At 40.3% G+C, this 22144-nt stretch overlaps 1 protein-coding gene across 1 annotated transcript in view; it reads left to right on the plus strand.

The window, feature by feature from the left end:
* The first annotated feature begins 2529 nt into the window (after window positions 1–2529).
* LOC149015918 (P-loop containing nucleoside triphosphate hydrolases superfamily protein) overlaps window positions 2530–22144 on the plus strand; it is a 60634-nt gene continuing 41019 nt past the window's right edge. Inside the window, exons 1-7 of the mRNA XM_089156831.1 lie at window positions 2530–2725; window positions 2889–3071; window positions 3191–3430; window positions 3758–3942; window positions 4016–4198; window positions 5439–5615; window positions 11446–11834. Of these exons, the coding sequence (XP_089012957.1) occupies window positions 2918–3071; window positions 3191–3430; window positions 3758–3942; window positions 4016–4198; window positions 5439–5615; window positions 11446–11834 (1328 nt within the window). The 5' untranslated portion in view covers window positions 2530–2725; window positions 2889–2917. The remainder of the gene's footprint in view (window positions 2726–2888; window positions 3072–3190; window positions 3431–3757; window positions 3943–4015; window positions 4199–5438; window positions 5616–11445; window positions 11835–22144) is intronic.

Here is a 22144-nt window from a genome sequence, read left to right on the forward strand (position 1 = left end):
CGGCCACTTCAAGTTTTCTTTGTCTCTGATCTGTAATAGAATTTCTGACCTCTTAGTATTAAGAGGTGTAAAGTCCCCATTAGCGAGTCTTTCTTTCCAACCTCCTTTTTTATCATCTTTTGCCCGAGCATTTGAATTCTGACCTCGTTCTCCATAATTCTTCTTGTCCTTTACGCCTCTTGTGGACTCTTCTCGGGCTTCAATAACTTCTGCGACCGTTGCTTGCTTTTGGCATTTCTTAAGAAGTGCTCCATAAGTCCTCGGCTTATCTTGGAGCAATACCTCAAGCAAACGTCTTTGGGTTATTCCACTCCATAACGCATTGTACGCTACTGTATCATCCAATTCTTCAACCTCAATTGCCACTTTATTGAATCTGAGAAGATAGTCTCGAACAGACTCATTTGGTTTTTGCCTAATGGCAAAGAGGCTATCTGCGGTCTTCTTACTCCCAATGCAACTTCGGAATCGGGCAATAAATTTTCTCCCGAGTTCTCGGAAGTTTTGGATGGATCTTGGCGGTAGGCTAGAAAACCATTTTATCGCTGGGCATTTGAGAGATGCTGGGAAGGTTCGGCACAACAGCTCATCTTCTCGACCAATAATAGCCATGACAGATTTAAAATAACTAATATGTTCTCGAGGGTTGGACTTACCTTCATAGGGAGTAAACGTCGGCATGATAAAGTTAGGTGGAAGAGGTGCTCTCATAACTTCTTCTGAGAAGGGTTCTCTGTCAACCACGTCATAGTCGTCATCAAGGTCCCGATCATCAAGCCGTCTCTCCATGGCATCTAATCTTCTCCCGAGACCATGTGCCTCTTGACGTTCTTGCGGAGACCAAACACTTCCGATATCAGAATATTGGGAAGTTGGTCTATGAGAAGATCCATACTGACTAACCGACCCTCTCGGGTCATTAGATCTAGAATGGCCTCTTCCGTGGCTTTCGCCTTCTTGTTCCTGAACTCCTTCATTTCTGCGCCCTTTTCTGGGTAAATCTTGAGTTTGCCTAAGCCCAGCAAAACGGTGGAACACACTTCCCCTCGACCAATCCTCTCGGGGATGTGGCTCTTCAATATGCACTCCTTGAGATCTTTCTCCAACTCGTTCGGCTGGTCGCCTTGGTATTCTGGGATTTCTCCTTTCTTCATTCACCGGGCGTTGCTTATCCCGAGTATGTCGGATAGCTTCACGCCTTCATCCTTCTTGGGAATCTCTAGGGGGTTCAGGTGGTACCCCGATTTGATGGACTAAGCCTCGAACAACTCCTTGGAGTTCCAACATTTGTTGTTGGACTTCTCTTTGCATATTCTGCAAATCGGCCACTGTCGCTGGAATTGGAGGTTGACTCGAACCTCCTTCTCCAAATGGAGTTGGAATAGTTAACGAGGGATTATCTGGAACCCCTTCTTGAACTTCCTCTGTAATAGGAATTTGTTGATCTAGAGAAGGGAGAGTTTGTTCTTCAACACGTCCGTTCTCTATCTCCCTCTCCCTCGCTCTAGTGAGAATTTGAGAACTTGTCACCTGAGGTGTGGTACGTCTTGTCATGACTTTCTGTGACGATTCCCACAGACGGCGCCAATTTGTTGCGTCTAGAACTTCTTCGAGGGCCGGATATTGAGATGACCAACTTAAGAGCTCTCCAGCCAAGTTGGAATAACTGCACACATAAAGAAAGCAAGAACGGTCCGGCCTAGTTTTAGCCGGGGAATCGCCTCCGACGCTCAAGTCAGCCTAGGCAACAATAAGAGTTCTTGAGAGAGTTCTCAAGAACGTAATGAGTAATTACTCAGATGAAAGTTTTCGTACCTTTCTCTATGTAGGAGGTGGGTTTATATAGAGGTTACCTGGAGGCGGCGATTCCTTAAGTTTCGGATTGATAGTTGAAGAGTGAGTGGAGTAGTGGAATAACGGCTCCTTCTTTGTCGCATCTGATAGTGCCATTATGCTGACTCACCTCCCCAATTCTCGGAATAGATATGCTGAATGTTTATGCGTAACTAACTCTTCTTGACTTGGTCAAGAGAGTCTTTTAAGAAATGCTAGAGTTGGATATATATCCTTCCCGAGTGAGGCACTCAGGACCCTTCTCCAAAGAAGAGATGAGCCTGTCTAAGGGGGTATATCTGTCCCGAGTGATGCACTCGGGACCTTCTTCAAGGAAGAGATCAGCCAACCCAAGGGGGTGCATCTGTCCCGAGTGAGGCACTCGGGACCCTTTATGAGGGAAGAGATGCATCAGCCCGAGGGAGGTGTATCTCTCCCTAGGGGGGGGACTCGGGACCTTGGTTCCCCACAACAGTACCGTACTGAAATCGTACCAAATCACCGACACCGTACCGATTGACACCCTTACTTTGACTACATAAGTAACTTTCCCATTAGAAGCTTGTACCCAAAAAATAAATACGCGTTTTCATATTTTACGTATTTCCGACTTAAACGCGACTTTTAATTTGTTTCAACAAGGGTATTTTCGTCCAAAAACAACTCAAAAAAACGCCAAAACGGAAAGGTAAAATGCAGTAACGAAACTTCTCTTTTCCTTTCTCGCTAGTGCGACCCTAGCCGCTGTACTTGAGGAGGCGATCATCTTCTCCGTCTCCGGCGAACCAGTCCATCTTCTCCATTTAGGCTGCAGCGATTTATTTCTTCTCTACTTCTTCTTCTTGGCATCTCTTCGTGGTGGGATTTGAGGGAGCAGAGTAATTGATTGAAGGTCGGTTATATAAATCTAACAATTAAATAATTATGTAAGGTTTTAATTGCAGGATATAACCTGAGATTAGAAACCTTGCTTAAACCTTATTTGTTGTTTCTGTTCCACTTTATCACAAGTGTTCACTGCCATCTGGGTCTGAAGTATTTCTTCTTTTTTTTAGTTGGTTCTTCACTCTTTAAGTTAAAATTAATGGCCGGGAAAAGTAGTTCTTCATCTTCGAAACACAAGAGGAAAACTGAAGCAAAACTTGACGTGAAAAAATTGGACGTCTTGAACTGGAACCCTTCCCTAACTGATGATGATCCGTTTGCACTTTTGTCCGGAACCAATGAACTTGAAGGAGGTTCGTAGTTCATCAATTTCTTTTCAGTCTTTCGTTTTACATAGAAAATAGGTTTTGGGTGTTTTTGTTCTCTCTCAAATTTTATCCTTTTCTTGGGGCGATTGGATGATGGGTTGCAGGATTTCTTTCCCTTGAGGAAATTGATGAATCCGAGTATGGTTTAGTAATAGCTGAACATGAAAAAGGAGTAGAAACTGCTCTCCCCTCCAAATCAAAGAAGAGGAAACTGCAGGATAGTGAAGGCGATTCTGCTTACGACTCTGAAGTTACCGTGGAGGAGAAAGTAGAGGAAAAGAAGAAGGTCAAGAAGAAAAACAAGAAGAAGAAAAAGCAGCAGCAAAACATAGCACCAGACGCTGGTTAGTCATACTTGTTTTCCTTTTCTTGGCTTTATCGTGAAGTTTAAGTAGAAAATGGTAGAAGATGCTGGTGCTATACTGCATTATCTTCTGTCTAATTTATGACACTGAATGCAGAATCCAGAATAATCAAGCTCTAGTTGGTAAGCTAAGTAATATTAATGTGGAGTGGTTAATTCCCTCATGAGTCATGATACAGTTGTGAATGTCCTCCAGTTTAGTGCAAGGTTTTATTGGCGTTTTAGTTTTGCAGTGCGGCTGTATTTCTTTGGGGCTAGTTTGTAATCTCCAATACTGGATTGTCAACACAATCTTTTGTTTTGGCAGTTGAACCAGAGGCCAATGCCAACAATGACATTGAAGCAGAGTCAGTTGTTGATGAAACTGAGTTTCATGCATGGAATGAGCTGAGGCTCCATCCTATGATCATGAGATCAATATACAGGCTTGGTTTTAAGGAACCCACACCCATACAAAAGTCTTGTATTCCTGCTGCTGCACACCAAGGAAAGGTTAGTTTGAGTTGGTTCATTGAATTTTGAGAAAGTATGGTCCAAAATTATTCCATAACGGTACTTCATATAGGATGTCATTGGTGCTGCTGAGACGGGTTCTGGTAAAACACTTGCGTTTGGGCTGCCTATCTTGCAACGTCTCCTTGAGGAGCGAGAAAAAGCTGCAAAATCACTCACAGATAAAAGCAGTTCACTGGAGAAAGGCCCTCTTCGGGCTCTTATTGTGACTCCTACGAGGGAGCTTGCTTTGCAGGTACCCATAAATTATAATGGCTTTGGCAGTTTCTTTTACTTAATATAGTACTCTAATGCAGCAATTTAAGTATTGCATTAGCTTGTAGTATTTCCCCCAAAAAATAAGAATCATGCTAGAGGTTCTGATTTCATAGTTTAGATGAATATCTGAAAGTTATTGCCTCCTGATTTGAGCTGTTGTAGATTTTTGAGAACATGGAGTTGTCAATTGAGTGTTGACTAGTTGCTAAATTTGTAATGTTCAAATGCAGTTCTGAGTTTATTGACAAAAAACATTTCAGGCAACAAATTCATAATCACAAAGCATGCTTCAGTGTCTGTGTCTGCAGAAGTAGCTACTCATCATATATACATTTAAAATGAATGCTATAATTACTTTTTAGCAGTTAAGAAGTGTTTTACATATGAGCTATGTGCAGAGGTTGATGTGCAGAAAAAATTAAGAAGGATAAAGTAAGGAGCTATCATATTAGATTTGATTTAGCAGTTGCTCTGATTCATGAGAATCTCCATGGAAAGTGTTCGAGGTGGCATGGCCATTTTAAAGGAAGCCTGAGGATACACCAGTTTGGACTAGTAATCTGATTCAGGTCCAATGGACTAAAAGATCTAGGTTAGACATAAAATGACTATAGGAAGAGTGAAAACAGACCTGCATGGTCTAGGTCTTGTCTCGAGAATGACCTTGAATGGAATTACAGAGACGATTAGAGGTTGACGATTCGTGTAGAATTGATTCTATTTAGGCGGGATTTTCTCTGATTGTGTTTGGGTTGTTTTTAGTTCCTATGATTTTGCTTTTATACCATGTATACTTTGTCTTTGCTTGGATCCATGTAGTTGTCCCTATTGTTATTAGCATAAGGCTAATTATTGTTGTACAAACTGCCTTTGATTCTTGAGTGTTTCTCCTACTCTATTGAAAGTGGTACAATTTTCGTGCTTGAAGAAGTTGGTGTTAAGGATTTACAATGACACATCTTGGTGAATTAAACATTTGCTAAGTTGCTTTTTAAAGCCCAAGTTTGGTCCTAGCAGGGGGTTCATGAGTGCTAGCATCTTCTGTGTAATATGGATGTCATTGACAATGTTATGATGAAGTATGCAAATGCAGATTATCATTTTGTTTTACTTGCAAATTTTTTGGTTGGTTTTCTTTTTCCCTATGTTATACAGGGTTGCTGTCCTGGTTATGGGACATTAAAACCTCCTTGTGTTTTCTGTTTTTATTTTTTCAGGTAACTGCTCATCTCAAGGAAATTACCAAAGTTATCAATGTCAGGGTGGTTCCAATTGTTGGTGGGATGTCTACAGAAAAGCAGGAGAGACTTTTGAAAGCAAGACCCGAGATTGTTGTTGGAACTCCTGGAAGGCTTTGGGAGCTTATGTCAGGAGGTGACAAACACCTGGTTGAGGTTAGTCCTAAATGCTTCTGTTGTACAATTAAGTCGTGGTTGCATGTCTCTTATCAAGTGATTCTTCATTTTGTTGTTTTACGTTTGAAGTTATACTTTCGCTTTGGAATTTATAGCACACTACCTGTTTTTTGTAGATAAAACATTTCTTTAATTACAAAAACAAATGTCTTGCATATATGCTGTCATGTAAAGACACCTAATCACAAATATACATGCAAATCCTGGGTGTCTTAGTGGTTTCAAATTCATCATTACCTTTATGCCCATTAATTTTAAGTCTAATCCCTTGCCACTCTGGATTGTGATCAAGCTCATTGGACTAATGCAGCTATTGCCTGTCTAATTTTATCTTGGAATTCTTTATTTATGGATTTGTTAGGTACCTGATTGCAGCAGTATAGTCTCCTCCTTTGATTCACATTACAGATTCTTGTGCATCCAAATAGGACTCGTGAACAACCTCAATAAGTTCAGAGCAGGACCACACTAAAGTACAGAATTCAAAATAAACAGAACTCAAACTGAGCGCCACCCTGACTATGAGAGGCCAGCACTCTTCTTTAGTTCTCCTTGCCCAAATCCAATACAACTCCTCAATACGCCTCTCTCCCTCTCTTCTGACATAACAAAAAAATCAGAGGTAACTAACTCCTAAATGGCTCCACAACCTGACCGCATAATGGACTAACCATCTGACTCCGTTGCTTACTTTTGCTGCAAGCCCAGCTCTGTTGGCTGGGCCGTCTGCCCTTGTTTCAGTTCTTCCTGGTGTAGAATTGAGTAACCAGGGGCCTAACAGTCGACATTTTTAATTTTTACATAGTTGTCAAGGCGTTGCCTGGGCGTCTGGGTGGTCGCCTGCTGAGGGCGTAAGGTGACTTTTGCCTTATATGATGTGCATAAGGCAGTCAGTTTGTCCCTCAAGGTGTCGTCTAGGCGTTGCCTCGAATGCCTTGGATGCCTTGAGTGTCAAGGCGATTATTCAGGTCCCCCCCCCCCCCCCCACACAAATCTTCCCCTTCTTTTTTTTTAATTTTTAATTAATTAAAAAAAAGATGCTAAATCAAAAGCTATTAATTTAGATGCACATCTAACTACGTTAATTGGATGATGTATCAAAACTAAAACTGTATAGTAGATAGTAGATACATGGGATCACTTCGGAGAGCATTAAACCACTTTATCTTTCCTCACTTTGCATGCGATATAGAAAACACCCAAATCCCTAACCTAAAAACCCTTCTCAACACTTACCTTCTTCCCATGGCCTGACTCCCCTCTCTCTTATCCGTTAGAAAGTATAACTCCGGTGATCCTCCGGTTACTTGCAAAGTCCTATTCCAGCAGGTTCTTGATTATGAATTGAATAGTTGATGATGGTATTATATTTTATAGTAAATGATGAATTATTGATTTTATAAAAAAAAGAGTTTTTTATTTGTCAGTGCCTCTTTAAGTGCCAAAAATTACTTGTGACTCATTCCAATATTACTAGTTACTTGCACAAAACCGATTTAGTTAGTCTCAATTAAGTCTCAAAATAAAATGACCAAAATACCCTCCTAATATCAATTTATTAAACTACCCTCCCATACCCAACCCTTAGGTGGGTGAGGGATTCCCCCTTCACCCACCTTGTTCCTACACCTTGCTGGAAATCACCCACGACTGCCAGAAATCACCACATCCCTTCCCCCTACCGGCCACCGCCACTCCCACCTTCCCCCTGCCGGAAATCACCCACCACCTTCCTCCCTCCCGGATTCCTTGTTTTTGGTGATCCCTAACTCAGGTTCAAGGATTTGAGGAGAGTTGGTGGGTGAATCAGAGTTTCACCCACCTTCCCCAATTTCTGCTGGAGAATCGCCCAGAAGTACAAGCAGCAGCTTAAGTGAGACAGCATAGCTTGGCCGCCTTCTTTGAATTCCTCTGCTATGACCTTGTAGCCTATACAGATCATATCACTTATTTTAGAATTTTAGGAAACTTTCTTCTTCCAACCATTCATATTTCATCATCATTTGCTTAAATAAAGAACAATTTTAGGAAAATCAATAAAGTCTAGACCCTATTTTCCATCTCCGTTATACATCCCTTTCTTTTCTCACTTTCCCTCACTGCAACTGCAACATTTCTTCTCTGATTCACAGCAGATAAAAGAAACCCCGCATTTTTGTCTCTTCAATATTCCAATCCAAACTCTTTTCTTAACTTACAGAGAACAATCTTTAAGTTTACGAATATGGGTTTCTCTAGTTTCATGGCTATTTTTTTTGGTGCTGGTTTGTTGATGAGTTCTTCTATTGCTCAGGCACTGGGATCCTCTCCCAGAATCGCTCCGTAGCTGCTCCAACAACTCCAGTTCCAGTTTCAGCTCCAGCCATGCCAACTCCTGCACCAATGGTTTACATGGTATATGGATAAGCACAGAAGTATAAAAGCAGAGAGATAAGAGGGGGGGGGGACGTAGGTGGTTCTTCTTCAGATCTGAATGTAGATTAACCAGAAATTGGGGGAAGGTGGGTGATTTCCGGTGGGAAAGGTGGGGCAGTGGTGGCCGGCAGGGGGAGGGGCTGTGGTGGTTTCTTGTGGTGGTGGGTGGTTTTTGGTAAGGTCTAGGAAGAACGTACCCACTTCAGGGTGGGTATGGGAGGGTAGTTTATTAAATTGATATTAGGAGGGTATTTTGGTCATTTAATTTTGGGACTTAAGTGAGACTAATTGAATCTATGCATGAGTAATTAGTAATATTGGAGTGAGTCACAAGTAATTTTTGGCAATTAAAGGAGGCACCTTCTTTCACCCCCACTTAAAGGAGTCACAAGTAAAAACTTCAAAAATATTATGTAGTACTGGTAATTTATTTAGGATTTAAATAATTACAAATGTGTAATTTTTGTTATGTTGGATTATTTAACGTAGTCTTCTTCTTCTTCTTCTTCTTATTATTATTTTTGGTTGTTGCTGTTTTTGTAGTAGTAAGACATGGTATATTTATGATGAACAAAAAGTGTATGGGATGTGATGTACATTAAAAATGTCTTTCAAATACCTTGTCTTTCTCAGAAGCGCCTCAGTGGGTGACTGGGCGTCTTTGTTGCCTAAGTGTTTGAACTGGCCTAAATCACCCCGCATCGCCTCGTCATTGTGACAAAAATGAGAAAAACTATTGCCTGTGATTTTGGATGTTCCTATTTTTTTCCCCCTGCTTGGATGCAGTTTCATTGCAGTGGTTGGGTCCAGTTCATCTAGTGCAGAGCCTGAGAAGGCCTGCTGAGGTGGGCTGCACTCAGAGAGAGTTTGAAGAACAAGGAGGAGGAGAAAGAGAAACTGAGTTGCACACTTTTGAGGAATATCTTGATTGGATTCATAGCTTGGAAAATTTTCTTCAGATGGTACAATCTTGCAGAGTCTAGGAAACTGATATTTGCAAAAGGTGAACTGAAAGGAACAACTTGTGTTTGGTAGAACCAAAAACAAAACCATACTCGTGGTCTTGGTCAAGTTATCCTACATGGGCTGAGATGCGAACTGTAATGCACCAAAGACTAGCCAACTGATGAAGGTGCTAGAGTGAGAGGTAAAGAGAAGAAGGGGGGGGGGGGGGAGAATATCCTTTTGGGTGATAGGAAGATGTCATGTGTAGGGATTATGAGAGAAGGGGAGGGTGAGAATATGGCAGAAGAGGAAATGGTAGTCGCTGATGGTGTGAGAGTTTGGGCATGGCAGAGGCTTGGAGGAAGGTTTGAGAGGGATGGTCTCCGGGTGAGAATGGTGATGGTATAGTCTTGGGCAAAGGAACCACAAGGCAAGGCTGAGTGCTTGTCTGAAGTCAACAATAGGGTTGCAAACGGTTCTGTCCTGCAGCAGATTCTGACAGACGAGGTGCAGGCATGGCAGTTGTCAGCTTCAGGCTCTGATTAGGCACAGAGTTGACTCTCCATGAGGCAGATTAGCGCCGGTGGCTTCTGTAATCCTTCCGGTGGTGGCTATACTTTGATCTTCCCCTTGATGGATCTCTGGAAGCTTCAGCATTAGCAATGGCAGTGAAGGTGATCATCTGCAGAGTGTCTAGGATAGGGCCAATTTGCCACAGGATCGGGGCCAATGGTATCAGCCAGAGCCATTGAGGATTTCTCATTGTACAAGTGATGAAGTGAAATGGCGCAGACTTGCAGGACTGGCTGCTTTTCTTTTTTTTTTTTTTTTTTTTTTTTGGGGTGGTCCTTGATGGGCCCTGGGTGGCGGCAGTTGGAGCTGGTGGATGAGGGACTGGGTTGCAACCTTGTCTCAGATTTGGCATAGGCAAACCTGTCTGTCTTCAGGGTCCTGGCATTGGAGAAGACTGGGGTTCCTTGTGCTGAACCCACAATACTTAATCCTTCGATGCACCAATAATGAAGAGGTAGACCAGGAAGGGAGTTGTAGCCTTCACGATTCAGTTGCTGTCTTTTCCCCACCAACTATAGGCCACCTTCAAGGGCCTTGCACTTATCCTCTTCGATAGAGAATTTGAAGGGAAAAATTCCGTGGTCAAGGAGGAAGATCTCTAGAGTTTCTGTTGGCTTCCATTTCTTCGTCGGGGAGGTTCTTATGATAGGGAAGGGAGGTCATGAATCCAGAGGGTGACGAACAGCAGTGGCCATCCACAAAGAGGGAGGGATCAGATGAAGAGGGAGTCCAGCCTGAGAGGACTGGAAGGAGGGGGGAGATCAGGGATGCTCAGGGGAGGGAGGGAGGTAGACCCGAGGTGATCGGAGAGATGGGGGAGGAGCATGGAGGAAGGTGGTCCAGGGTGGTTCAGCAGGAGTCATCCTTACATTATTTTGTTTGTGGTCCTCGGGATTCTAAGAAACGTAACATGGAAAATATTGTTTGCTTAGAATCTTAGATCTGAAGTCTGATATTAATGGGATTCAGAAGGGTTTTGGGTTGTGATTGTTTAACCGAAATTGTTACACTGGTTAGTGCTAGATCAAGGGAGTGGTGGTGTTCCCCATCTCTGGTTTTGGGTGTCAAGTGGTTGAGGGTGATGCCTTTTCATTCTTTTCACCATATTTTAGGTTTGATTTTGTTTGTCTGTTAGTCATTAACTTCCTCTATTATTTTGTCATTATATATGTATCACCTCATCCCCTTGATTCGCTCCTCATCTTATTCTATTCTTTAAGTTTCTTTAATGCCTTTTCCCGTCAGCTTTTATTCCTCCGTGATTATACATTATATTTCCTTCCAAGCTTGTCCCTAGATTAATGAATAACTGTCCCCGTCATGTCTTCTTCTCTTTACTTGACTTGTTAGCATTGAAAATTCTGTTTATTAAGAATCTTGGCGCTGCACCCTAGATTTCAATTATCTATTATTCTAGTAGGCCAATAGGTGATTTGATTTGTGTTTCTGGACCCATCCAAATTAGATATTGCCATTGGTTTAAATTGCCTAAAATAAGCCGTTACTAATTTTCATGACCTAGCTAGATCAATATCCCATGAATACCTGGCTTCATTTTTGAAAGTAAGGGCCAAGACTTGGTGTCTGCCGTGCCAAAAGCAGGTCCGGAATGGAGATTTTGGACTATGAATTTCGGTAGTTTGAGATTAGCACTGCATTACATCCGATAAATGATGACCAGACATAAAGGAATACAAATATTCATTCTGGATGATATTGCACCATTTCTAAGTAACCATTAGAAATGTCGTATGAATATCTCAACTGGATATCACCTCATTAAAAAGGAAAGGTTGGGCAAGTTTTAAAAACATTCTTTAAAGATATGAACATTATGCAGAATTTGTTAATGACTTTTTTTTTTTTGGTTTTGCAGTTGCACTCTCTGTCTTTCTTTGTATTGGATGAGGCTGATCGAATGATAGAGAGTGGACATTTTCATGAGTTGCAGTCTATTATTGATATGCTTCCCATGGGTATTGGCTCTGTTGATGGGCACAACCAAGCTACACAGAACTGTGTGACAGATTCTAACGTTCAGAGAAAGAAAAGACAGACACTCGTCTTTTCAGCAACTATATCTTTGTCAGCTGATTTCCGGAAAAAGTTAAAGCATAGATCACTAAAATCAAATCATTTGATGAAAGATGGCATTAGTTCTATAGAAACCCTTTCTGAGCGAGCAGGGATGAGAGCTGATGCTGCTATTATTGATTTGACAAATGCTTCAATTGTGGCAGATAAACTTGAAGAGTCATTTATTGAGTATGTACTCTCTTCTATCTTGTTTTGAAGCTGCAATACTAACCTTCTGGCTAGGTGTATTTACCTGGGCAATTTGATAATGTAGGACCTTGTATTATTGGGGGGAAATATGTAGGTATTAGTTTTGTTTCTTTTTATTGGTTAGATTTTTTAGGTATTATACTATTACATATGTTATTTTCTCTTCAATATTCGTCAATATGTAGGGTCTATTTGGTTGCAGGAAGGGAAAAGAAATTAATTGGAAGATAGAAATTATTGTAATCATAATTTTGTTTTAATACAAAAAATTCTTTCAAGTGTGATAATTAAACTTCAACTGGATTCTTCTTTTCCTATTTAAATCCAGTTAGTTATCTCGTTTGAAAATTGAATCAAAAGTACTAGAAGATGGTAATTGAATTTTTTACTTCTGTTGTTGAGTAGTTGATGAGGTTAGAAAAGGTTCCATTTTAGTTCCGTTGTCCTTCCCTTAATTTCACTTCCAACTTGATGGTTCTACCTTTAATCAGAAGCATATCTGCATATGATGATACATCACTAGATTGAAGAGGTTCTACTGGGGCCTGCTATTCAGAATCTCAACTGAAAAGGTTAGGATTTTAGGGTATTAAAAACTAGGATATTGGGATATTTGATTGATCATATTAAAGTTGGTGGTCTGGGAGTTGCTCCCATAAGTGATAAACTTGAGAAAGTTGTTTAAGGTGGCACGACTACGTTCAACAGAGACTTGTAAATGCCCCTCTACGGAGAAGTGATTAATCGAAATTGAAGGAACTAGAAGAGCTACGAGCAGACCTAAGATAACTTTAAGAGAAAGTGGTGAGAAAGGATATGCATAGCTTAGGCTTTGTATCTAGCATGGCCTCAAACATAATTGATTTGAAGACAAGAATCCATGTAGCCAACCCCATTTAATTGGGACAAGGCTTATTGTTGTTGTTGATGATGATGATGATTTTAGGATATTTGATTGGGAGTTTTGGACACACAAGAACATCGGTTATAGTGGTTGGATTGTTTTGAAGAGATTTAGAGTAATTGGAGAGGGGGGGGGGTTATAGATGGATGGGTAGGTTCTTGAGATATGGGATGAAAAGTTATTGGAATGGGATGATGATGTGAACACAAGGATCCCCCATTCGAAACCCTAAGTGGGCCCCTAGGATGGATCCAAGCAACCCCCATAAAGCTAGACTTATAAATGGATAGCCAAAATCCACCTTCGAATTCACATTCATATTCGTTTAAGGGCGTTCGAATCTAGAATTTTTCTTATCAGCAAATATCCATATCCGTCTGATAAGCAAATTGCTTATCTTATTGGATAATATTCGGATAAAATTTTATCCGGTTAGAATAAATTACTAATCATTTTTTTCGTTGAAAATGACTGATAATCGGATTCAAAAACCGGTAATCGGTAACCGGAAAATCGAAAATCGGAAATTATCTAGTTAAGAGTCAAGTATTAAACATTTTTCTCTAAAAAGTGTTGATAATCGGATTCGGAAACCAGTAATGGGTAATCGGAAAATTAGTAATTAAAAAGATGACAATCAACAATCAATAATCGGATAGTTTATCGGATCAGATTATTATCGGATATTCGATAAAGTTCTGGATTTGAATTCGGATACATTCCGAATGTTTTCACCGGATTCAAATTCGGATTCGGATAGTGGTGTATCTGAGCCAAATCCAATCTGTTTACTGGTTTACATAATGCTGGCCGAACCCCTTTTTGGGCATTTTGGCCCTTATTTTATCCTTTTTTAATTAATTTATTATTTTTTTGTGTGATAGAAATAAAGACTATATTACTAGGAAGGACAATTACATAGTTTAGTTACATCTATTATAGTCCAAGCATTCTTTAGAGCTATTGAGGATCTATATGCTAAGGTAGTGAACCACATTTGCAGTTTGAGGTTTGGAAAAACACTAATGTCTACATGGTTTATACAAGAGGCTAGATGTGCCAAAATAGGGACATGGGCAATCGGCCACTGGTTGTGCTTTGGATATCGAAAAAGGTCCACTATTTCTTGCAAGTTGCACCAGATGTCTCCTAGCTTGACTAGAGAAGAGTGGGTTTGATCTATTCCTGTAATGAAGTCCAATGATAGTAGCTTCGATGATGTCACCGCTTTCTAAGCTTCCCATGCTAATATATTGCAGTTGTCCTCCTCAAATAAACCCACACTTCATCTGCAGAGTTTAGTTGTGGGTTAAGTACCCCTACACATAATAAAATGGGAGATTGAAATTCATTAGTGAAGCACATATTTTGACAAAAACAAGTGAGTGTGGTCATTACATCCATTGTGTCATCATTGGTTATGGGTGGCTCAATGGTTCTTTCTGACATTTGGTGAAGGGTGCCACTCCAGTAGGAGATGCAGTGTATGACTTTTAAAGGGTTGGGTGTGTGATTATTGAAAAGTTTTTGGTTTCTCTCCTGCCATGCATAATAACATGTGATTATAAACACCAGAGATTAACCATTGTTTTGATGTCTTATCAATGGTAGGAAGTGATAGAAAAGTGGTGCATACTTGTAAAAAGGACTGTTGCGTAAATTCATCCAATACGCAGTCCTAGTGGGCTTGCAGCCCAAATTCTTTTGGTCCATTCACAATAAATGAAGATGTGCCAAGATGACTCTACATCATTTTTGCAAAGAGCACATTTGGATTGTGATGTTGTCCATTGTGCAAGTACTGTATTGATTGGAAGTCCTTGTAAGAGTCGCCAAAAGAAGTTTGAATTTAGGGTGTAGGGCCAACTTCTAGAAGTACTTCCACCATGAGCAAAGGGTGGCATTTCGACCATGAATTCTTTGTTTTAACAGCTCTTCTGTTGCTAGCTTGGCTGTAAGACTTCCATTGTTAGATATAAGTGATTGCCAGGAGTCATTACTCAGGGAAAGATGTAGAGTTGTGAGAAAAGTAATGTGATATTGATTGTGGGTAAGAAGATACTCCCTTAGCAGATTAGAGTTTGCTACTTGCGCTACCATAGCATTTCTCGCCCAGACTTCATAGTTATGTGGTTCCTGGATTTGAGTAAAAGTTTGTTGGTTGCTATGAAGCTGTATCCATGGGTTGAACAAAAAATTATTATTAGAATTTTCCAGAAGTTTAGTTGAGTCCAGTTTGGTAGTTTGAGTCTCTTTAGGATTTGCTTGGAATATTGTATTTTGAGTTGAGTTGTTTGAACCTATGTTGGTTGCTTTATCTCATTAGCATGTGCATAAAAGGATAACTTAAAGTGTGTAGTGAGATTCCAATATAAGGGTTGTAATTTCGTAGTGATTTGATTCCCTTTTAAGTTTGGATAAGAGTCTAGTTTGAGTTGTAAGTGGATCTTATTAGTTAAGAAGATTCCAGTCTGAGTCATAGTCTTTATTTTTAGGCTATAAATAGCCTTTTCATGTAAGTTATTTGGAGATTTAATGAATTAAAAACTTTGAATGTTTAATTGCCTGAGTGTGGCAGGGTTCCTTAGAGAGGGACCCTGCAGTTGTCATTGTGAGAGCTCCTAAGATAATCCCAGCATTCAAGTAACCCTGCAATCAAGTTTTGAAGCTTCAATCATCAAGTCCAGCAGCATTCTTCAAGCTTCCAACAGTCCCAATTAAGTCGCAGCCATTTCCCCACCTCCCTCCCATCCACGCAAGCCCCTCCTCTACCTCCCCTGCCTTGCGCGCCCTTCTCAGCCCCTTCCCTCTTTTGTCTGACCTAGGTCACCACCCCAACCTCATTGCAACTCCTGACTGCCCCTTCCCCTTCAAGCCCTTGCAATGCCAGCCTCTTCCACAAACCCTAGAGATCCTCCCCCTTCCTCCTTCCTTGCGGCATCAAATTCTAACCCCTTTAGGATTCACCGAGTCCCAGCCCTAAAATCCTCCATTCTACCCTTTTTAGACTCACAGAAGTCTCTAGGTTTCAGTTCTAGCACTAGTTTCCTGAAAGCAGCCCTATTTTCTGGTTTTCAGAATTTTTGTACTCCATCTTCTTCAAGGGAAGTTGCCGAATTTAGAGAAGTTTCAGAAAAACCCTAAACACTCTTATCTCAGCCCTTCCATTCTCTGAAACAGTTTCTAAGCTGCAGAATAGTAACAACACTAGTTCTGAACTGCAGGACAGCATCCCATCCCCCAAACCCTAACCCTAGTCGAAACAGCCCTAACCCTAATTCTAAGTGTGAGACCAAAATTCAAATATGAGCTTCATTATCAAAAGAGTTCAGGTCTGAAATTATTTCCAGCAGGCTTGGGTTGTTGAAAATGCTACCCTTTGTTGGAAATTCCTTGGCAGCCACATTGTAGGGAAATTACAGTTTGGCCCTTAACCCTAAATCCGTGGTTTCATCCAGTGAAACTTGGGGAGAACTTAGATAATGCTATATAGGGATGATCCTAAAGTTTGGGACCACCATTCTAATGGTTAGATTGTTGTAGATCTAAGTTGGAATTTGGGTTTTTTGTATAGTTTGGAGATGGAAAAAAAGGTGGGAAAGGTGGTTTTTGGGTTGGAAGATTGGAAAAAGAAGAATACGGGTTGAGGATAATGCAACTTACTTTGTGGAAGATATTCTTGAAATCAGTTTGAATGAGAAAATACATACTTGGGAGAAGAAAAGAGAAAGAGAAGATAAGAGATCACATGATGAGACTTTGAGAGCGAAGAGGGGGGGGGGGGTTGGGGGTGCGGTGTTGTTGTACCTCACTGGCAGCAAATTCAAATCATCAATATTGGGAGATGCATTACATGTATAAAGTTCTTCTAAAATTCCTAAATGGACTCATAGAAGAGTTCAAATCACTCTAACAGATTCAATAAAGTAAATAAACTCAAATCAGAATTCTGTCTAGTTATTAAGTATCCTTATCTAAGTCCCACACTGACTCAAATACTGAAATAAACCACTAATCCCATACTGGTACCCCCACTTTTTTTTTTTTTTTTATAAGTTTACATGTCAGGTCCGTTACATATTAGTGAACCCAAAAATAAGATGGCTGTCGGTTGACATATAAAGAACCCACCATGGGCCATAATTAAGTATTTTAAAGCCTAATTCACCATGTTAGATGTTCTTTACTGCATCATGGATCTTAAACAACAACAGGCCTTGCCAACTAATAGGAGTTGGGTACATGGATCCTAGCCTTCCAATCAACTCAATTTAAAGCCATACTAGATACAAGGCTTAAGCCATTCATATCCTTTCTCACCACTTCTCCTAAAGTTATTTTTGGTCTGCCCTTGGCTCTTTTATTTCTTTCAATCTGGATTGAATCACTCATCTGTATGTGGGCGTTTAAAGGCCTCTGTTGAACATGGTGGTGCCACCTTAAACAATTCTCTCGGTTGGTTATGTGAGCTACCCCCGAAGCAGCGCTTATATGACCATTCTTTACTTTGTTCTTCCTAGCTCCCATGTCTCATTTTTGTCAAGTGTTTTCATTTCTTACAACATCGCTGCCTTTCACCTAGGATCCATATAGGCCTCCTACCACTTCTATGGGATAGGAATAACATAAATGGGAGACACAAACTATGATAGGAAGTTGAAAGAGAGTCAAGGGAGACAACATGGGATGCAGGCTAAATGCGTTTAGTGACACTTTAGAAGGGCTATGGGTTGTTCAAGAGGAGGATCCTTACCAGGAGATGGAACAGGTGGAAATCCAAGCTCTAGTTTTGGAGAGGATTCTTGTAATGGTAAAGGTGCTTTATTAGTGGTCTCTTGATGTTTGCAAATGTATCACTTTAAAATACTGTTACTAGGAGCTGATTGTTCATTTTCTTCAAGATGCCTCTCCCAAGAGTCGTGACTCCCCCTCATTAGGTATGTTTAACTGATCTGCCAACGGCTGTTCTCACTACAATGTAGGTGTTCATTCTGTAGGTGGCTGTTCTGTAGGTGGTTGCTCTGTAGGTGGTTGCTCTGTAGGTGGCTTCTTTTGTTGTTGTTCCATCTCATCTTCAATTGTTGGGAAAAAAATCTAGGTTGGTTGACACATCTTCACCAGGAATATTCTCCCTCTAACTAGGTGTTGAGGTATTGATGTAACTAGGCCCAGCACACATGAAAGCCACGAGATTTGGACCACAAATCAGCACCTGTTGTCTTGTCACACCAAGGAACCGGTCAGATTCTGTCCGGGGGTATTTTGGTCATTTTACCCCCTATTTTGGAGCCCTAGTAGGCTGGTCAGATGCAGACTACTAGGGCTCCAAAAAATTTGTGGGACGCAGGATGGTAGCAGCAACTGCCTTTCTGGTAAGAAGAAAGAAGAATATCCCACAAAAGGTACATCTATGCTTTGTGGATCAAGCTTGCCAGTACAGTGATGGTTGCAATTTGCAAACATAGCAGATACAGCTTTACACTCTAGGGTTAACAAGAAAAGGGTTCTTTCCAAGAAGGATAGTTCCATGGGCTTTGAACTCAAGAATGCAAGAAGGTATATGGTCATTCAGATAGGTGCTGGTGAGAGCAACATCACTCTAGTATTGGGATGGAACATTGCAAGCAAATATCAGGGAACAAGAAACCTCCAACAATTGTTGATCTTTTCTTTCTACCATGCGATTATGAGCTGAAGTATCAACAGCTGGTTTCGAATATTGTGATCTTCCAAGTATGCTTGAAAACTTTACTCCATATATTCTGCACTATTATCGGTGTTGGGTGCTTTGATCTTCTGGTCAGTCAGGATTGTACTTTGTAGTTTGTACCATCTTGTGGAATGCCTTAAAGCATTGGAAGACTTCACTCTTGTAGCATATTAGGTATACATAACGTAAGTGACACGAGTGTGACAATCACTTAAGGTTACAAACTGCCGATGACTAGAAATAGAATTACAATGAGTGGGACCCCGTACATCAGAATGAACTAAATCAAAAGGATGATCACTTCTGGCATTAGATGAGAAATAACTAGAGCGTGTTTGTTTAGCAAAACTACACGCATCACAAAAAGAATCATCTTTATTACAATGCTTAAATAAATTTGTAAAAAGGGAAACTAAGGTTCTTGACAGGAGGTGACCATGTCTCTAATGTAGAAGTTGAATACCTGAGGTGATTGAGTGAGTTTATGGTGTTGTTGAGGTAGTTGCAGCTGTGGGAGAGCCATATGGTCGAGCAAGTAGAGACCATTTTGCACCTTACCATGTCCAATCGTCCTCTTGGTCACTAGAACCTGAACAATACAATGAGATGGAAAAAAAAAGGCAACATTGCAGTTTAAATGCCTAGTAAGTCTAGTAATAGGTAGGAGGTTAGTAAAAAGGACGGATATACATGACAGAAGATAGGGTTAGGGTGGAAGAGCAGCAAGTAGACTCTTTCCTAGAAATCGAGGACAGGGATCCATTTGCTGCAGACTGTCTTTTCTGGATGAAGGGGTATATTGATAGAAGTGAGAGGAAAAACTAGTCAAATTATTTGTAGCTCCAGAGTCGATAATCATTGAGTCCGACATAGTCAAAGCACAAAAGGGTACGGTAAAAATACCTGAGTGGGCTTTATGATTACCAGAAGTGGCAGAGGCAGTTGTAAATGTAGTATTGTGGGGCAGCTTGTAGTAATCAATGGAGAGTTTGGAGACCGTGTCAGTAGAAGGTGTAGAGTCAACTTTAGTTTGGTTAGCATGGGGCTTTCTCAATTCTTTCCATGACCAGCCTTTTCTTTTCTGCTTCAAAGTGTACAAGCTTCCCTTGCAGTTTCCAACATTTTTGTTTTGTATGCCTTGGCATACCACATTGTTCACATTTGATAACTTCTATTGGTGCCTCTGTACTATTTCCAATTTGAGTCTAAAGGGATGATTTGTCAGGTGAAGAGGAAGAAATGCTGCACAACAACAATCTTCGGTGTGTACGAAGGCATGCAATTTCTCTAGGGCATGGTACAAAATTCGGTCGAAATGTGTGAAATCCAAATTTCGCATTTTGGAAAATGCGAAACGAAACTCATGAGGACTGAAAAAAAGTCCTTAGTTTCGATCGAAATTGTCGAAATTTCGTCGAAACCTCAAAACCTATCGAAACTTGGTTCAACTCAGTTGGACCAGCTGGTTCATGAGAAAAAAATTTCCCAAATTTCATGGGGAACTTTCAAAATTTCATGGAAACTTGGGAAACTTGGGACTTTTTCCTGTAAATTTTGTAGCTTTCCAAATTTTCAATTTTATTTTTATTTCATGTTTCCCCAAATACCACGACAAATACCCCCTCCATCAGGACTTCCCTATCCAAAGTGCGTGTTCCCTCAGGCTGGTTATCTTAAGCATGTTGATGACCAGACTCATAAAGTTACAGTTGTCGATTACCTTGACCACCATAGGCATAAATGTCATGGGATGTCTATGTTCATTGGTTGGAGAAGAGGATGTTACATGCATAGTACCACTCAACTCACAGGATAAATCCACTCTTGGCACTCCTCTTAGCACTAAGTTGTATTTTCCTTTTATTGTCAACTATTTTGGAGTTAGAAATTATATATTGAATGTTATGTGCTTAAGTAGTCAAGTTTATAATGTACTTTTCGGACAACTCTACATTGATGTTATGTACATTGAATGACATATCTACATTGATTTTTTTAGCAAAATACAACCAATGTGTTCTTTATACTTTAATTAGCTTAAATACAGAATTCCACCCCAAAATACTTTCTTAAACCTGTCGAAACTTGATGTCGAAACTTGTACGGAAAAGTCCTTGGTTTCCTCGAAATTTCCCAAGTTTCCACTTAAGTTTCCCATTTTCACCCGGTCGAAACTTGAGTTTCCCTCGAATTTTTTACCATGCTCTAGGGTAAGAAAAGGATATTGGCTGAGAATCTGAAGCCGGATAGGATCATACTCAACATTAAGTTCTCCTAGGAAATCTATACCTAGGTCTCATCAAGGTGGTTGCAGTAGGCTGCAACATCTTCAATATTAGTTGGTTGAATGGTATTATAATGGTCTATCTCCTTCAACATTAAGTACTTCTAGGAAATCATCTCCTTTTTTGTTTCATGAACTTGCTTGCGGAGTTAATAGATTTGAGCCTTGTTTCCAGCTTTACTATATCTCTTCTGAGCAGCGTTCCAAATACTAGCAATGGTGTCTAATAGTAGGAAAGCTTGGTTTCTTAGAACTAACTAAAAAGTCTATCACCAGAGAATCATATGCAAGCCATCGATCATGTGTTGATCCAAGGTTTCTTGGTTTAATAGTAATGCTAGCATATATGTTCTAGAAGTCAGCAGCCAGTGATAGTAATGTAGGCAGATCTTGACCATATTAGGTAGTTTGACCCATCTAGGATTGTCCTAGGGGGAACCAATGGGTTGATAGTCATTCTTGTTTGTATTGTCAGCTGTAAAAATCACAGGTTGTGCTGTTGTAGTAAGTTCATTTTTAGCTGTCTTCCAATTTTAGGGTTTTGGACTAATGGTATATGGGTTAGAATTAGAGAAAGAATTACAACCAGATTTTAGGGTAACTAAGCCAAGTGAAGGAAAATTACAACCTTTAAAGACCTGAACTGTTTTACTGATGGCAGTCCAGAATACAGCCCTAGAAACACATTGCTAAGAGAAAATTAAAATCCAAAATTCTGAATTGATAGTCTTATATTGATTACAGCACTAAGAGATTGTAAGAAGAAAAGACAAAAAATGCTAAGGTACAGTGGGAAAAAAATCAAGGGTCTGCCACAAGGTATAGGTCTCCAAGAAGAAGAAACGTTTTTCCATAAAAACTTAAGGTGAGGGGCAAACAGGTTCACGGCAGCACTGGATAAAGTCACTTATTTAATTATAAGTCACAGAAGAAGGAACCAAGAGGGCAGCAGTTTGGCTCATATAATTCTTTCTCTGCTGTCCTCAAGAGGTAAAGTAAATCAAGGCAACAGATGGGGTTTCTTAAAAGAAAATATGTAACTGACTTATTTGATGAGCTGTAGTAATAATTTGTGAACTTTGAGAAGGGCAGTAGCTGTAACAGATTAGATCAGACTCACGCAAAAAAAGGCTGCTTCTGACTTATTTGATGAGCTGTAGTAATAATTTGTGAACTTTGAGAAGGGCAGAAGCTGTTACAGATTAGATCAGACTTACGTGAAAAAAGGCTGCTTTGATTCAGATTTGCAAAAGACCTCCTTCGGCTGTGGTTTGGGCAGAGTTTCTTCAATAGGAAGGATTGAAATTTTGAGTTTTCAGCTCTAATACCATGTTGTAAGCATAGAGAGTTGATTATTCAGACAATTGTGTTTATGCACATGTTTATGCACA

The sequence above is a fragment of the Hakea prostrata genome, chromosome 5 (assembly GCF_041222555.1).
Source record: "Hakea prostrata isolate BN-2017 chromosome 5, UWA_Hpros_2, whole genome shotgun sequence".
In the NCBI taxonomy this organism is placed as follows: Eukaryota; Viridiplantae; Streptophyta; class Magnoliopsida; order Proteales; family Proteaceae; genus Hakea; species Hakea prostrata.